Source organism: Podospora pseudocomata, chromosome 6 (assembly GCF_035222375.1).
Source record: "Podospora pseudocomata strain CBS 415.72m chromosome 6, whole genome shotgun sequence".
Lineage (NCBI taxonomy): Eukaryota > Fungi > Ascomycota > Sordariomycetes > Sordariales > Podosporaceae > Podospora > Podospora pseudocomata.
This window is the reverse complement of record NC_085890.1, coordinates 2,199,447-2,215,522: the sequence shown is the minus strand read 5'-3', so window position 1 is coordinate 2,215,522 and position 16,076 is coordinate 2,199,447. Positions and strand designations below refer to the sequence as shown.

Below are 16,076 nucleotides of genomic sequence, written 5' to 3'. Positions count from 1 at the left end.
GTTATGACAGCCTGGCTAGGATCTGCATCACACATGAGAAGACCCCCACCTGGCCCTCATTGCAGCACATCCAGAAAAGCCTCATCTTCGTTGCACATGAAGGGAAGAAGGGGGTTGAAGATGTAATATGAAATAATTGCATTCTGAACATACTTCCATCTCTCAAATCCCAAGACCCAGGCACCAAAGCGAGAACCGTATGGTGGCCCGATCCATCCAACACGTGCAATTGGTGAAATGGGGCTTGACTGCTTTGGAAGAACCCGTTTCAACAACGAGGTTTCCTGGTGGTCTCACCCTACCACAGGCCTCTCATCACATGCACGTGACAATGATCAGATCTTGCAATCCGCCGTAGGCTTAATCGGATACTTCCACAGCCCACTCAGCGCGCAATCAGCCGCAGTCGACCAATACCAGTACTTGTAGGTATACTTGGCCTGACATCGCTTCCTTATATCAACCCGCCGCTGACCATCCGGCGTGAAGAGAGGCGCAACAATGCTGGAAACCTCGCTCAGAATCGGGGCATAGTTCCAGGCAGCATACTTCCGATATTCGGGCACGGTCTTTGTCTTCCAAGCAGTGTAAATCTCATCAGCGGATGCGCGCACCGCGTTCCAAGCTTCGTTTTTGTTGGCAATATCTTCCTTGTCAAGCAGCTTCTTGTCACCAAAGGTGTGCCAGGCCCTGCCAATGGGGCTCTTGACAGAGAGACCGATCGCGTTGTCTTCATCGTGCATGTACTTGGCGCATAGATCAGCAGCGCCAACACTGTCGTGGAGCTTGCGTCTCGGGGTGCGCATGTGGCCGGCGGCGAAGGAGTCCTGGAGGAAGTGGTCGCCGAAGGCGTTCATGGCGTAGGCCAGCTCGAGGTTCCCACTGGCGGCGACTTGCAGGGCGACGGAGTGACAGGCGTTGTAAGCAGTGCGGGCGTCGGCGCCAAAGTGGTCCCAGTTGATCTTGGCCAGGCCAAGATAGCTGGGGCATTCGTCAGGACGAGCGATGGTGTAGAGCTGTAGCTGAACGTTGACGTCCGGAATCTTTGGGTAGACAGTCGACGGATCCTGGCCCTTGTCGAGTGCTGCCTGCACCATGTCGACTTCAGTCGAGAGTGTGGTGAGAATCTTCTGCGCCTCGGCTGGGTTGCGAGTCCTGTCCACGGCAAGCCAGTACCAGGCTCGCAGGAAACGCTGGCGCTGGTCCTGCAAGTCCCTGCCGTCGCTGATGGGGTTGACAGTGCCGTAGAAGTCTCCAGCCAGTCCGTTGATCTGACCATATGTCACCTCGAGTCCGTTCGGGAGGGTGAAGGGCTTGTTCTTGGCAACGTAGGACTGCCCGTCGTTCCAAGCCAAGGTTAGGGAATCACCGAGGTAGCTATGCTCGGCATACTCGAAACCGCCGTCTGAAGAGAAAGTCAGCCAAAGGTTTGTGGGTCTGTTTATCGATCATGACAACACTCACCCTTGTGTGGTTTCGCTGCGCGCTCCTGTTTCCACTTAACATAGTCAATCTTGGAAGAGGCTTCAATCTCTTCCTCAGAGACAGGAATGGCGACCAGCTGGGAGTAGTCGTTATGGCCATGGTCTGGCTGAAGTTTCTCCAGCGCTGCTTCGATGTCGGGTGGGGCATTGGGGTCGTTCTCGTGGTCGTAGTCCCATCCAATGGGCTCATGACCGAGGGTCTCCACGGTGCTGGTTGCACTGTTAGCTCCGTGACCGGCAACAAATGATTGGATGGCTGAGATAACTCACAGTTCCTCAAATTCGGTGGTCATGATGGGGTGTTTTCCTTGTGAGTGAAAGAGGTGTTGTTGGCAATGTGTTCTGCTATGGTTACTTGGACGAGAGAACCAAGGGAACACTGCTTCTTTATAACCTTTTCATGGGAGATAGCATGGAAACATCCACATGAATCTCTTGCAAAGCCGACTGATAGCTATCAATCCAAGAGCTTGTATCAAGGTCCAAAGTCCACACGCAATTGCTCTCAGGCATGGTGCATCCCCATGCAAAACTGGGCGTCTTCAAGCAACAAGATTGAAGCATGGTGATGGAACCCGAGTTCAATCACATAGCTATCACATCACTCGATGTGGTATCTAAACAGGAATAGCGACAGCTTGTTGGGCCTGGCTGGATCTGGATATTGGACACCGAGTAAAGTGTATGCAATATACCAGCACACCTAAACAGTCTCACGACCTACCAGGGCTCACTAAGGTATCTTGTGGCTGCAAAGATAGTTTCACCTCTGTTTCCTACCCATGGCAACTATTGGATTGAGCATGTTGCGGCTGTTTGTCTGGGGCCATCTGAGTGCTCGGATTGCAACTCAGATCCCATCTACCCCTCTCTTGCTGAGCAGCACGGAGTGCATCCCAACTTTTCCAGAAATCTATGCTAAGCCTAATTTGTTGGAGCTTGAGTCCATATTTGGTCAGATCACCGCCTTGTAGGGCTGCAACTGGCTGAGCGGAGTATGTGGTCCGGTATATCTCTCTCATGGCAGATGTTCTAGTACCTCAGGACTGCGTCAATAAAGAGGATACAACTGCGCAGACTTTACACCACCGTACAGGTGTTGGACAATAATTAGCTGTATGGCGTTCTTTGGGGTTTGCTATAGGCTTTTGTTGCTTGTTCCAGCTGCTGTCAAGCACCGCACTAGTACACATTCAGGGGTTGTGTTACACACCCCTGTCTCGCTCAACATGCGGCTTGAGACTTATGGGGTTTTCTCCCTCTCCTACACAGGAATTCTCATAGATCACCCCGCTCACGCGCATGCAGCTAGCTACGCCTGATCAACTTGTGACAGTGAAGCTGGGGACCAACTGTTTCTGTTATAAAGCCGCTCCTGGATACCATCATCGGATCTTCCATTTTGCCTCACCATCAGCCAAACCATTCAGTCTAAAGTTCTTACCGACACTCATATTCCACCATCCCTCCTTTACCACCCTTCATCACTAACTCAACCTGGATCTCCTACCCCCAAATTGGTGCGGTACGTCCCCAACACCAAACATGGCTACCCCAACCTCGGAACCCTCCACAAAGGAGATCATCATCGGTCAAGTTATCGATGCCCTCGGCGAACATGCCCTCGACACTGTCTCCCCCTCAGACAAGATCCCCTCCCTACCCAGAGACGACTCCTCCCCCGACGATGACTTCTTCCCCCACTGCATAACCCAGCAGCCCATCCCCAGACCTTTCCGCGGGCCCGGTGCACCCCACAACATCATGGTCGGTCTCGAAAAGGAGTGCCCGCGATGGGCACCCGGGTCAGTCATCAGATGGTATGCACCCCCCTTCCCTTTGATTTTCCCCCTCCTCAAAACCAAGTATACTAACCCCCTGTCAGGGTCGTCCTAACCTCCGGCTTCAAAACCCCCTCCGACGCCTCCTACGCAGCAACCCACCTAAACCTCGCCTGCCAAAAGTGGAACGACCTCTCCATTGGCGTAACCTTCGAATGGGTCACCGACCCCAAAGACGCCACCTTCGCCCTCTGCCACGGCGGCGACAGCGGCGGCACCCTCGCCTCAGCCTTCTTCCCCAACGCCAACGACCTCAACATGATGCTCGTCTACAACCCCGTCTTTTCGATGCCCCGGTGGAAGGCAAACCTATGGAAGGTCTTCACCCACGAGCTAGGACACGTTTTAGGGTTAAGGCATGAGTTCGCGGTGGACGTGAACCCCGAGACGGGGACCGTGTTTGAGGCGGCGGCGTCGGTGCAGTTGGGGCCGAGGAACGAAAAGTCGGTTATGAATTACTCGAGGGCCCCGCCAGAAATTCAGGTTAGTGATGTTGAGTCGACAAAGGCTTTTTATGCGTTGAGGGAAGGGGAAGGGGGGGTGCCGGCGATGGTTGGGTTGACGGAGGTGGTGGATTATGTGCCCATGTAGAAATGGGGAAGGCAGATAGCAGACGGAAAGGTTGAATTCGCGCTAAATTCTTGACCGCTATGAAATCACCAAACGAATATACAAGTCCCAGTCACCGCCTCCACTTCCTCGCCTGATTAACCCCCCAACAAGGCGACTCGGGCAGCCCCTGGCCGCCCTCACTCCCGCTCTCAACCCTATTCATCCTCGGCAAATCCAACATATCCAAATCCACCACCCCCGGCCCAGCCCACAACTCCATCCCCCCTGCTTCCACATCATCCCTCTCCCCCTCCGTCCTACTCACCACCGTCTTCTGTGTAACACTCAACGGATAAAGCTTATCCCCCTCCTCCCTCAACCTCCTCCTCTCAACATCAACCGTCTTCTCACTCTCAACCCCCTCCCCCTTCACCCCACCATCACTCTCCTCCCCTCCCAACTTCCCCACCTCCTGACGATCCCCCCCCTTCCACCGCCCCCTCACCTTATGATACAGCGCCGGCATAGCAGGCATACAAGCACAAACAATACTCAAATTTGCCTCCAACGCCCCCAACAACGCCGCAATACCCGCGTACTCTGTAAAGTTAGTAGCCATCCACTCCTCCATATTATTGTAAACCAGCCTCGTAATGGAGACGCCACAGATCCTACCCATTGTCAGTACAACCTCCGCTTTTTTCCCCCTCCCTGCTCCCCCGGGAAAACTTACACGATCCCAAAACTAAAAACCCCCCACAACCCCCACTTCCTTCGCCTCCTCATACTCCTCAACCCCAAAATCACCCCCCCCGGCAGCAACAAGATCAGACAATCCAGTATAGCCCCCACCCCCGTCTGCGCTACATAGAAATTGCTCGTCTCAATGCAGACATAGTCGGGATTGGAGACTTTATCCCAGTTTGCGCTAAAGGGTCGGCAGCCGGCGAGGGAGACGATCACAAAGGCGATGCCGTACCCTGTTGTCAGGGCGAGGAGGATGTAATCGCATATGACGAACCAGTGGTAGGCTGAGAATACTGTGAGGAAGTAAGAAAGAAGGGAGATTTTGACGAGGGTTACGGATAGGGAGCCGCAGACGCCTATGGTGATGAATTGCTATCGTCCGAAGGTTAGTGTTTATGTGGAAAAGGAGGGTGGTGGTTGCTGGGGTGATGACAGGTGGGGAATGGAACAGGGGTTATTTACCTTGGTGGAGAACAGGAGTTCTTCCGCTGTTACGGTTGAAGAGACCTGGCCGACACCGCCGTGGGTGACGGTGAAATTCTCGGAGACGACTAGGCCGAAGGTGAAGAGCTATGTTGGTGGGTCGTTAGTTGTTGTGGGGGCCAGGGAGAGAGGGTTGGGAACGCACCCAGGAGGCTATGATGGAGTACTCGGACAGTCCCATCTTGGTGCCACGCAATGACTGCGAGTAGAATCTCAATGCCACCGCCGTAAAGGACAGGAGTAAGCCAGTGCTGTTCACCGCTAATACCGCAGTCGGAAACACCATGCGGACATTGTAGGGGGCCATCGTAGGGATGAGGCTCTATCTGCGGCAACAGCGGTGACCGTCTAGATGGCAATATCAAGGGTTGAACCGATGTTGCTGATTCTGTCCGGACAACTACCTCCCAAGTGCATGAAGGCGATGCAATGCGCGCCAGTCAGGTTGCCATGAGGATATCAAAATGAAATTTCCGTGACAGCCGGTTCACGGCCGAAATGTTGGGGGAAACCGACGGTTATCTGAGATAGCGCCTCTCCGATAAGCGTCAGGGAGCCTCAGCTCATTGTTGAATTTGAGGCTGCTTGCGGTCAGGCTTCGTGCACTTTTGCGCCGCTGGCTGACCGAGATCGTTGCACCATACCTTATCGTGAAGCTGTGCCGCATCCACGCTGAACCACGGAAGGGCCGGGAGAGGAACGAGCAATGCTACCCGCACAACGTGCTGGGACGGGCCTATCCAGCCGTCTTCGTCCTGCGTAGGACTTTCGAATGCGATTTTGGAACGAATGTGGCTCTGTATGACGGAGGTGGTCGGACAAGGACGGTGATAGCTTTGTTGGTCAGACAGTGAATCTTGTGACCCCCCATATGGAAGTCTGTTAAAGGTAATGTTGGAAGTGTAGTGCGGTACAAATCCTTCGGATCCATGCTGTATGTTTGTTTGCCCGATTTCTGGTCTTTGGTTCTCAAAGGTCGATCCTACTAATGGTGTAAAAAGATGGCTCTAGCCCGTCGTTGTTGGGGGATCTGCGGAATCTCTGACCAATGCAGGGTCATACCCACTGTACCTTTGCATGCACTACCACCGGGGCTATCATAGCTACGGGATCTTCGGGAGCGGTACGACAACCTACATAGATCCTATGCTGCATATGCAAGCTTATGCCCTCAGTCGGATCCACTTTCGGCCACTTGACGCTCCTCTCGGTAAACAGTTTGGCCAAACGCAACCAGTTGTGCAATATGAGTGGTCTTGGGGTCGTTGGTAAGGCACCCAGTGGGAGCATACGCCGCAGCCATGCTTGCGGTCCTTTTGCCGATATTCTGCATATACTGTTTTGTGATGGAAGTTTCCGTGATACAGGTTGCCTTGCCAGTTGGATTGTTGACGGCGAGCAATTGTGCGGCTTGATGGTGATGAATATTGTATAAAGCTGTGTGGACGGATACGCCGGAATCCTGTCAAAATCTGTCGTCAGTGGCTGCCAAACTCGATTATTCAGGTCGCCTCGTCTACCTCAGGATTGATACGCGTAAGATGTCGAACACAACGGCGCATGACGAAGCGTACATTTTGGGGAGGAGCTTTTCGGCCAATGCCCGGTCAGTACAAATGTCAAAGAAGCCTTGGCTGGCCCTGGCCTTCAGGGTGGGTTAATCAGAGTCTGACGTTTCTGCGTTGTAGGCTCAACCTGCAATATTTCCTTTGGAAAGACGGCGGATTTAGTCTCCATCCTAGCATTCCAGCGGACCGCGAAGGGATGCAGGTCGCGGAGATAGGAGTGGGCACTGGGTACGGTTTCATCTAAAGTTTCCCCCTCACCCTATGTGCCCTTCCTGTCAGCCATGCAGGCCAAATGCATGTCGTTCACACCATATCCTTTTCTCTGCAGGATCTGGCTCGTGGACCTGGCGCGATATCTCCCGGCTTCGGCAAGGATCGACGGCTTCGATATCGACTTGACGCAGTGTCCACCCAAGGAATGGTTACCACCCAACGTGTCGGTTCACAACCTCGACTGCTTGGCACCGCTGCCAGACCGCCTCGTTGGGAGGTATGACATTGTCCACATCCAACTGTTTCATCTAGCTGTCCACAGCAACGATCCCGCTCCGATCATCAAAAACCTTGTCAAGCTGTTGAGTATGGGTCCCACTCTTTCGGTCAGGCGGTTGAGCTCTTGCCGTATCGCCATGTGCTGATACTTAGTGCTTGTCGTAGAGCCCGGCGGGTGGATCTCCTGGGGGGAGATTGATTACAGCAGGTGGAAGATAGTTCGAACCAAGGAGGGAAAGAACATCACCGACAACCTAACCCCATTGCTCGAGATGATAGGTACATTGGGTGGGACGAAGCCAAACTGGACGACTGATGAGTAAATCATTCTATTCTCAAGTCAGACTCTGGAGAACTACTTACACTTTTTCAGTTGGCCAGTCAGACTCCCTGAATTCTTCGAGCAGAATGGCTTGGTGAACATTACCACCGATAACCGTCCGTTTCCTTTGGAGCTCTTGCCGTTTCAGCTGGACACAGCATTGATGGCTTCGGAGGAAGTGAGCTACAAGGCTTTGGATCACATTGCGGGAGACCTAGGCAGCTGCTGCAGAGAACTGATCACCCGAGTATTTCGGGACAGGCAGAAGTTGGCGTACAATGTCGGGCGGCTCACTGTTATTGGACAAAGGCCAGATAATTGAAGTCTGTGCCATAGTAGAGATGTTCAGGGGATTTTGATTCCAACTATGTAGCCAATGATTTACTCCAGCTGAAGTGACCTATTAGCCTCTTCAATCAATGTTTTTGCAGTCCACTCAGGTCGGCTGATGAAGGGCGAATGGCCGGTGTCGACTTTGATGACATTGTCAATCTTATGTGGGCCACTTGCTTTTGCCGAGTCAACGAGGTACTGTGCCGCAACAACGGTGGTCGGCCTGTCGCCAGTGGTAAGGATGTAGGTCGTCGGGACATGGCGCCAAGCGGCGTGAGTAGTGGTACTCCAGAAGGCACCAAAGCTTTGCGGGCGAAGTTCCTTTGCCAGCTCGGCAACTGTGTCGTCGTCTAAATCCTGATAGAACATGCCTTTCACATCCTCTGGCTTGACCGTAACGATGCCCGAGTCCAGACTGGTAATCATCTCGGGGATCATGTTGTCTCGCGTTCCTTCAGGCGAGTGTTGGAACCCTTCCGGAACAAGAAAGGCTGTAATGTAGATGAGTCTGATCACACCCCCCTTCAGCCCTCTGGACATGCAAGTATCCTTGTCCAGACCCTCCAACGCTGTGCCGCCAGTCATTCCGCTGAAGCTGTGTGTGACCACAACAACATCCTGCCGCTTTACGAGGTCCGAAACAGTCTGATGGATTATCTCTACATCCTTGGACCAGTCGGGTGTAGGTGGTGTGGAACCCGAAGAAGGTAATGCGGGAGCAACAGCCTTGTAGCCGGCCTGTTCAAGCTCGGCGATGACACGGTGCCAGCAGCTCGGACCGTGCCACGCACCGTGAAGGAGGACGAAAACGGGCTTGGCCATGTTGATGGAATGTGCTCAGAGGATGCGGATTGCAGGAGGGCGGATTACAAGGACGGCGCGGAGGACGAAGCGAGAATGAGACTGGTGTCGAGGAGGGAAATATCCGGCAGCTTGCTGGAGCTGTGTCGGAACGGGTGCAGGTCAGCAGTCAGCACTGACAAAGCCAAGCTCACATCCCACTGTTCATCAGGCTGGCGGGCAGCGGGGGTGGCGCGGCCGTCAAATATGACAGCGACGGGGGCGTGGGACCGGAGCCGATGTCGCAATAAAGTACCGGCTGTTGGACCGGACCCGGGCGTCCTTTTGTACCGATCCTCCCGAACGGGCTTCGCCTAACGAGAATCTGTGTCACATCAGCGCAGATTAGATAGCGGTGAAAAGACCGGAGTTATGATGACATGGCTGCTAAAAAACCGGGTATAGTGATCATATCAGATATCTATCAGTGAAGCGATGTTGAGATCATATATGGTATCGAAAAGAACTCGCAGAGGCCAGGACCGTGTATAGTGCCTAGTAACATGTTCTGTGGATTTTGAAAGAAACGTAATTATTGCTCAACTATGAAAAAAGTGCGAGTTGATTGTATCAGAGAAGGAGCAAACATGCATACCCCCCACCTTCCCCCTCTTGTTTCTATGGCAGGCAACAGCCCAACCCCCACCACCATCATTCACCGCCCACCTGCAGAGAGCAAAGGCAGAGTGTAGAGACCTGCCATCCACAGATTCCACAATTGGAAAGTCCGCTTATCCGCCTCAATGCTACGCCATGTCAGCGTCTTGCATGCAATCAAGAGGCCCAAGAATGCAGCGACCACATGTACCACAGCACCCGCACCCCAAAACCAGGGGCAGACTATCGACCATCCAACCATGGGAATCGCAATCATCCATCGAGCCGGTCCGTCTCCGAGAGCCAACGGCATCGACTTTCTGCCCCTCGAGCTATCCCCGACCTGATCCGCCATGTCCTGAGTCTGTACCGTTGAGAAGACAATGCCGCCAATCATAGCAAGCCATTTGACAACAGTCTGGTTGTTTCCCCCTGAAAATGATAAGGGCGAGTCCATGGCAACTTCCAAGGCCCCCGAGGCAAAGGAGCAGAAACCCAAGGCGTTGATAACGTTCCGGCTGATCCAGCTCCTGTCAGCCAGATTCAGGTCGTTGTATCCATATCCAAGCACCATCAACGCCAGACACTGGCGTGTTCCTCCCAGCCGCAGGCTCGTGAAGAGAGATACCGGATACAACAGAAGCATGAGTATTCTGGCCTGGGCCTCTGTCATTCTCTGTGAAGGCATTGTTCGCCATGGCTTGTTGTGTCGGTCTTCGAGTATGGCTTCCGCCTGACGTTGATTGTCGATCGCGAAAGGCAACAGGTTGATCCACACCCAAAAGAAGACCATTGGTACGCGGCTCAGCACCTCTGGCCAGTCGTTGGAGCTGGCAATGGCATTAATGATCCCGAAAGCTGACTGGGGGATCACGATCGTCTTCAGGTCACTGCGGGTGAAGAGCCAGATCGATTGGATATGGAAAACGCCACAACCGACCAGCTTCTGCATTCGATGTATGGCCTCGGCCATCTGGTCCATGGTAAGTATCTGGCCCGCAGCAAGACCTTTCAAGATGGTAACCACTCTTACCTGGCTGTTCAATAGCTCGGAGTCCATGATCTCTTTTTGTTTCTGTTCACTCGACTTGGTTGGGCCGAATCAGTTCCAGTCTCTCTGGTAGAGACAGCGACGGGTATTTGATCATGTCTGTTTCCTCGCTCATCGCCACGCGGCAACTATGCCACTACCTCAGCCCCGTCGGCACATTCTCTCAGACGGCGTCTCATCTTCCTTCACATCCGTAACTCCGTCCGGGTAGTTACGTCCCGGAATAACATCACCACTGTGCCACGGCCAAGAGCGTTTCTGCCCTTCGGTCACAAACATGTGCTGAAATAGGCGAGCTCGGAGAACGGAGCGGTGGTCCAGTCGGCTGTCTTCACATTCAACGTTCTGCGCCAGTATCAGACAGCCCGCCATGTTCAGGGGAGGCATAGGGCTGAATGCGGCCCCCCTAATATCTCACCCCGTTCCGAGCATCCGCTTTATCTATCCTCATCATCTCTTCCCTCTCCCCACTCCTAGGCCATATCGGCCCTGTCTTCCACCATAGCACCCGTCCTGCGAAGGTTAGCCACCATGGGTCTTCTGCTAGACCTTCCCTCCGCTGTGCTATACCCAGCAGCCGCCCTGCTTGGGGTTACCTCCCACCTGGCTCTCTTCATACGAGGGGAATGGCACATGCAAGCCCCAGCGCTATTCTGGCTCTACTCCTCTCTCACCACCTTCATTTACCTCATTTCCTTTTACCATGACCAACCGAATCCCTTCCAGGCCACCTTCCTTCTCACCACCTCCTACATCCTAGGCCTCTTCAGCAGCATCTCCATCTACCGGCTGTACTTCCACCGCCTCCGCTCCTTCCCCGGTCCCAAACTCGCGGCCATCACAAAATTCTGGCACGTCTGGCAGTGCCGCTACGGGAAAAACCATCTCGTCATTGAAGGCCTCCGGGCCCAACACGGCAGCGTGATCCGCACCGGCCCGGAAGAGCTAACCATCATTGACCCCTCTGTCCCAAACACTATCGACGGCCCAAAGAGTACGTGCACCAAGGCAGTGTGGTATGACTTTTTGCTGCCTGAAATAGCACTCAACACCACGCGGGATGTTCATGAGCATGACCAGAGGAGAAAGGTGTGGGACAAGGGTTTTACTTCTGCTGCTATGAGGGATTATGAGACGCGAGTGTATCACCATGCTGAAGTCCTGGCAGAGAGGATAGAGGGTCTATCCAGACAGGGAAAGCCGATCAATGCCTCTGACTGGTTCTATTTCTTCACGTTTGATGTAATGGGCGAGTTTGCCTTTGGTCAGGGGTTTGAAATGTTGCAATCGCAGAAATGGCACTGGGCGGTGAGGTTGTTGAGACGGGCGATGGGATTGTTGGGACCCTTTAGTGCTGTTCCTTGGCTTGCGCAGGTAGCGTTTTATGTCACGCCTTGGATGTGGATTGTGAGGGATTGGTTGGGGATGATGGAGTGGTGTAAGGAGCGGATGGGGGAGAGGATCGCAAGGCATGGGAAGGTGTGGGCAAGGAGGGATGTGAGTCATTGGTTGATTGAGGAGAGTTTGAGCAGGGGGACGTTGAAAAAGGATAGGGAGTGGTTGAATGGGGATGCGGTTACGGTTGTTATTGCAGGGAGTGATACTATTGCTCCAACGTTGGTGTTTGCTTTTTATGAGTTGGTTAGGAATAGGGAGCTGCAGGAGAGGTTGAGGGGAAAGTTGGACGGGGTGGATATTTATGACAAGGGGGAGCTGGCAAAGGTTGGGTTGTTGACGGGGGTTATTAAGGAGACTATGAGGCTTTGGCCGGCGGTGCCGACTGGGGGTTATCGGCAGACTCCAGAAGGAGGGTTGGAGATTGCGGGAAGCTGGGTGCCAGGTGGGGTCACTATTGTGTCACCGAGGTGGTCAATGGGAAGGTCGGAGGAGGCCTATGAAAGAGCTCACGAGTGGGTTCCAGAGAGGTGGACCACAAGGCCTGAGATGGTGAGGGATGGTAGGGGGTTCCAGCCTTTTAGTCAGGGGAGGTTCAATTGCGTTGGGAAAGCACTTGCAATGGCAGAAATGAGGTTTGTCATTGCATTGTTGGTGACGAGGTTTGATGTTGGGTACTGGGGGAAAGAAAGGGGAGAGAGGCTGGTTGGTGAGTTGAGGGATCAATTCACTGCTTCGCCTGGGGCATTGGAGTTGGAGTTTAAGCTGAGGGGTCGTGCGTAATACGTTCAGTGATCCTTAAAAAATGTCTTGATGTAAAAATCATGCCTGAGCAGCCCAGCACCTTCTTAGCCTCCATTACTGCTGGGGTCTACTTACATTGGGCAAGCGCGCATCCCATTCAAAGACATCTACCCTGCATTTTGACCACAACTGGCTGTGGTGAGTTGTCATGCATGTTTTCGAGCAATGGGTCCGCCTTCCGAGCTCGCCCAGACAACTCAAAATATTCGCTCGAGTCAGCCCCTGATTCTTCATGGTTGCAATCTCAACCCATTCAAATGTTAGCAAACAACGAGCTGCGCTTATATAGAGGTGTTTAATTTAAGCAGACGTGATACCTAGCCATGTAAATACTTAGTCGATGTGACTGATTGACATTGCCTTAAATCTGGATGATGTCTTTGACGAAATTCTAGCCGCCCTCGCGGATACCAACGTGTTTCAACGTGAAACGACAAGCATTTTTATTGTTTATGCTCATGATCACAAGAACGGCGTGCCGGCAAACTCACACTACCTGAGAAGCATTATCAATTGGCTCAAAGTTATACGCTCCCGTACAATCTCGGACAAGGCTCCTCTCTTGGTTCAAGAAACCCGGGAAGGGGATGATGCTGCCGTTCATAACATTCTCTCGAACTAGTATTGCCTATTACCATCTTTGGATTCCCATAGCACCGTGGTGATCTCCAGCGTCGACGCAGTGGTGGTATTTGATTCCCAACTTCTCAAAGCATACTACGAAGACCCGTCCACAGCACCCTATGCTGCAACAATCAAGGAAATATCCAACTAATGGAGAACTGAGACAAATGTGACCACAAAGGCTCTACACGGCCGAATCAGAGATTGTGTCGAAGAGCAATACGGGAACCCTGAATGTCATCATGTCTTGACTGAATTGGCCTTCTTGGATATCCGAAAGGATCTTCATGGAACCAGCTACGACATCATTCCATTCTCGCGTAACAACGCTGCAATGCACGATTACCTGCTTCTTTGGGGGAGCACCGATCCGATTGTGGCACGGGACGTTAAAATAACCAAAACTCAGCAATCACATGGACTGTTCTTTAAACTGCTTCAAAGAATCTAAGCGAATCCAGAGGTTCACAAACTCATCGGACAGTTCAATGACTGCTATAAAGCAGCAGTAAAAGAGGCAGAAACTCTGGAAAGACCTGACGAGGAATCCGTGAAAAGGGTGGTCCTTGATACACGTTAATGAGGCCCTCACCTCTAAACTACCATCTGTTCTGGGTCAACGGATCCTCAGAGGAGCATTTCATGACGTCCTATGCCAAGATTGCGCTGCACCTTGGGCAAGGGTCTGACAACATAGGCAATCTTCAGGCTTGTCTCAAAGCGAGAGACTGGCTAGACTCTGAGGAGTCTGGAGCATGCAGAATGTTTGTGGACCAGCTTGATGAGCGGAGACTGGACTTATTCCCACAGCTGCTGCACGATATCCTTCCAGTAAGAAAGGGGACCATCATATTTACCTCTCGTGATAGGTCGTTGATAAGCTCCAAACTGCTTCTAAATGGGTTCGTTATTGATGCCAATAGGATGCAAGAGCTCGATGCGCAAGAACTAATTCGAAAACTCGCGACTGCTAAGGATATCCCGGAGCTTGTCATAACAGAGGAGAGCGAAGAAAGCACAATCAATATCCAGGAAGATACAAGGGAGTCTGGGAGGACCAGGCTTCGATCAGGTGTCGATATTCTTCTAAAAGGGCTGGACTTCTTTTCCTTGGCGATCTGCCAAGCGGTGGCATACATTGGTGAAAAGTCGAAGACCATAAACCGATATCTGGAGATACTCAGGGCTCACGACGGCTTTACATTCGACAGCATGTCTGATGTGATCTTGCAGACATGGGTCTCGTCCTTCAAAACAATCTGCCGACAAAGTCCAATTGCTTCGAAGATACTCCATACCATGGCATATCTTGACCACCCAGGCGTTTTGATTGCGTATGGTCTGGTATCACGTAAAGAGAGCCCTGGCGTTCCCTCAGCCAGGTCCTATACTTTCCACCAATATACTTCACTCATTGCTACCAAATGGCTGGCAAGTGAAAATCCAGCAGCATGTCAGGAAGCATTTGACCTCGTTTTGTCTCTGGTCACAAGCTGCTTCACGCCTTATAGCACCCCCTCCTTCCTCTGCCAGCCGAGCAGCTTCGATACGTGCTCCGGACTTTTACCACATGCATCATCGATACTCCGCGAGAGAGCCTGGCTGACCGGTACCACTCCAAGTCCCATCTCCGAGTTCAAGAGATGGATTCTGGCATTTGAGTCAGCCAAACTTAGCTTTCTTCGCGGCAATCAGAAAGTTGCCGAGGAGCGCATGGTATCGTGTTACCAATACTGTCAAGACAGAGGTGAGCCCGCAGAAAGGACTGTCCAAACGCTCATTGGTCTAGGCATGATCAAATGTGACAAAGGGGAGTACGACGAAGCCTTGGTACACTACCAGGAGGCGGAATCCGTGATCGATGACAACCCGACAAGTGAATCCTGTTCAGCGCTGAGAAGCACCCTTCTCCTCAACCAAGGCAAGGTGTACAGGGACTGCGGAGACTACGTCAAGGCCGAAAACCTCTACGCACAGGCCCTCGACAGAATCAGCAGCACCGCCGACGGGCTACTACACAGAGAGACCAGGCTACACATATCCAGCTGCCACGCTAATGTGCTCGGCACCCAAGCAGAAGACTCCCTGAGGCCCTCAAGATGATCGACAAGACCATCTTGGAGTGGTGTCAGTTCAACAGAGGCGCGGAGGATGACCAGCGGGTGTAGAATCTAAAGCATGGCAAGGCCTCCATACTGTCCTGGATGCCGGGCAGGTTTGACGAAGCTCTGTCATTGTTTGACAACGTGATTGAAACAACGGCGGAGAGGCTGACCAAAGAACATCGCAAAACCCTCGCCATGAGGTTGGGCCGTGCAGCGGCGCTTAGCGATGAGGGCGGGTTGACGAATCCGAGGCGCGCGGTGGACGAGCTCCACGAGATCCTTGACAAACAAGTCAACGTGTTGCATCTTCCGGAAACACATGTCAATGTGATTGCCACGGACCATAACCTGGCCGGGAGCAACAAGCTTGATAGGGCATCAAGTGAGTCAAACTACGGCGACAACGAGGCCTGATGGGGCCATGACGAGGCCCAATGAGGTTTTGATGCTGATTGATAAGGTGCTGGGGCTTTGGAGGGACCGTTGCGAGCGCTTACAGTCGATGATTCAAAACGATAGTGTTATTAAACCTTGGATTATCCTGACTACCTCAATGCTCTCAAAACTCGCGCTGACATACTCAGTCACCAAATGAACGGGGAAGGTGCATTAAAGGGATACGATGAGTTGTTAGCAGAGCTGGCGAGATGTGCTGGGGAGGAGGCAAGGCAGGGTAACAAGTTTCCGGAGGCCCAGGCATTGATATGCAAAGCGGATATCCACATATATGATGCTGGGGATGCAAACCAAGCAGGAGACTGTCTGGATGATAAGAGATTGGAACGGGGTAAGACGACTGAAAGCCACGCCGGAAGCCAGCTTATCAGTGAACAGTTTC

At 52.7% G+C, this 16,076-nt stretch overlaps 9 protein-coding genes across 9 annotated transcripts; 4 read left to right on the top strand and 5 right to left on the bottom strand.

The window, feature by feature from the left end:
* Positions 1-112: 112 nt before the first annotated feature.
* On the bottom strand, positions 113-1,777 carry QC762_600640 (uncharacterized protein; the record flags this gene model as incomplete). The annotated part of the gene is made up of 3 exons (XM_062891757.1): positions 113-1,405; positions 1,465-1,703; positions 1,755-1,777. The coding sequence occupies 3 exons, from the start codon at positions 1,775-1,777 to the stop codon at positions 336-338; spliced, it is 1,332 nt and encodes a 443-aa protein (XP_062740737.1). The 3' UTR covers positions 113-335.
* A 1,252-nt stretch (positions 1,778-3,029) lies between these two features.
* QC762_600650 (uncharacterized protein) lies at positions 3,030-3,916 on the top strand (the record flags this gene model as incomplete). Its single annotated transcript, XM_062891758.1, has 2 exons — positions 3,030-3,304; positions 3,370-3,916. 2 exons carry the CDS (start codon positions 3,030-3,032, stop codon positions 3,914-3,916), a joined length of 822 nt encoding a protein of 273 aa, XP_062740736.1.
* A 91-nt stretch (positions 3,917-4,007) lies between these two features.
* QC762_600655 (uncharacterized protein) lies at positions 4,008-5,414 on the bottom strand (the record flags this gene model as incomplete). Its single annotated transcript, XM_062891759.1, has 4 exons — positions 4,008-4,548; positions 4,611-4,996; positions 5,087-5,194; positions 5,253-5,414. 4 exons carry the CDS (start codon positions 5,412-5,414, stop codon positions 4,008-4,010), a joined length of 1,197 nt encoding a protein of 398 aa, XP_062740735.1.
* Positions 5,415-6,278: 864 nt separating this feature from the next.
* Positions 6,279-7,465, bottom strand: QC762_0096000 (uncharacterized protein; the record flags this gene model as incomplete). Its single annotated transcript, XM_062884104.1, has 2 exons — positions 6,901-7,465; positions 6,279-6,569 (listed from the first exon to the last, which is right to left on the bottom strand). Exons 1-2 carry the CDS (start codon positions 6,913-6,915, stop codon positions 6,279-6,281), a joined length of 306 nt encoding a protein of 101 aa, XP_062740734.1. The 5' UTR covers positions 6,916-7,465.
* QC762_0095990 (uncharacterized protein) lies at positions 6,535-7,861 on the top strand. Its single transcript, XM_062884103.1, has 4 exons — positions 6,535-6,713; positions 6,796-7,254; positions 7,333-7,486; positions 7,541-7,861. Exons 2-4 carry the CDS (start codon positions 6,957-6,959, stop codon positions 7,809-7,811), a joined length of 723 nt encoding a protein of 240 aa, XP_062740733.1. The 5' UTR covers positions 6,535-6,713; positions 6,796-6,956; the 3' UTR covers positions 7,812-7,861.
* Positions 7,862-7,870: 9 nt separating this feature from the next.
* Positions 7,871-8,644, bottom strand: QC762_600670 (uncharacterized protein; the record flags this gene model as incomplete). The annotated part of the gene is made up of 1 exon (XM_062891760.1): positions 7,871-8,644. One exon carries the CDS (start codon positions 8,642-8,644, stop codon positions 7,871-7,873), a length of 774 nt encoding a protein of 257 aa, XP_062740732.1.
* A 673-nt stretch (positions 8,645-9,317) lies between these two features.
* On the bottom strand, positions 9,318-10,319 carry QC762_0095970 (uncharacterized protein; the record flags this gene model as incomplete). The annotated part of the gene is made up of 1 exon (XM_062884102.1): positions 9,318-10,319. One exon carries the CDS (start codon positions 10,317-10,319, stop codon positions 9,318-9,320), a length of 1,002 nt encoding a protein of 333 aa, XP_062740731.1.
* Positions 9,643-10,321, top strand: QC762_0095960 (uncharacterized protein; the record flags this gene model as incomplete). Its single annotated transcript, XM_062884101.1, has 3 exons — positions 9,643-9,948; positions 10,146-10,242; positions 10,308-10,321. 3 exons carry the CDS (start codon positions 9,643-9,645, stop codon positions 10,319-10,321), a joined length of 417 nt encoding a protein of 138 aa, XP_062740730.1.
* A 520-nt stretch (positions 10,322-10,841) lies between these two features.
* On the top strand, positions 10,842-12,488 carry QC762_600690 (uncharacterized protein; the record flags this gene model as incomplete). Its single annotated transcript, XM_062891761.1, has 1 exon — positions 10,842-12,488. One exon carries the CDS (start codon positions 10,842-10,844, stop codon positions 12,486-12,488), a length of 1,647 nt encoding a protein of 548 aa, XP_062740729.1.
* Positions 12,489-16,076: the final 3,588 nt, after the last annotated feature.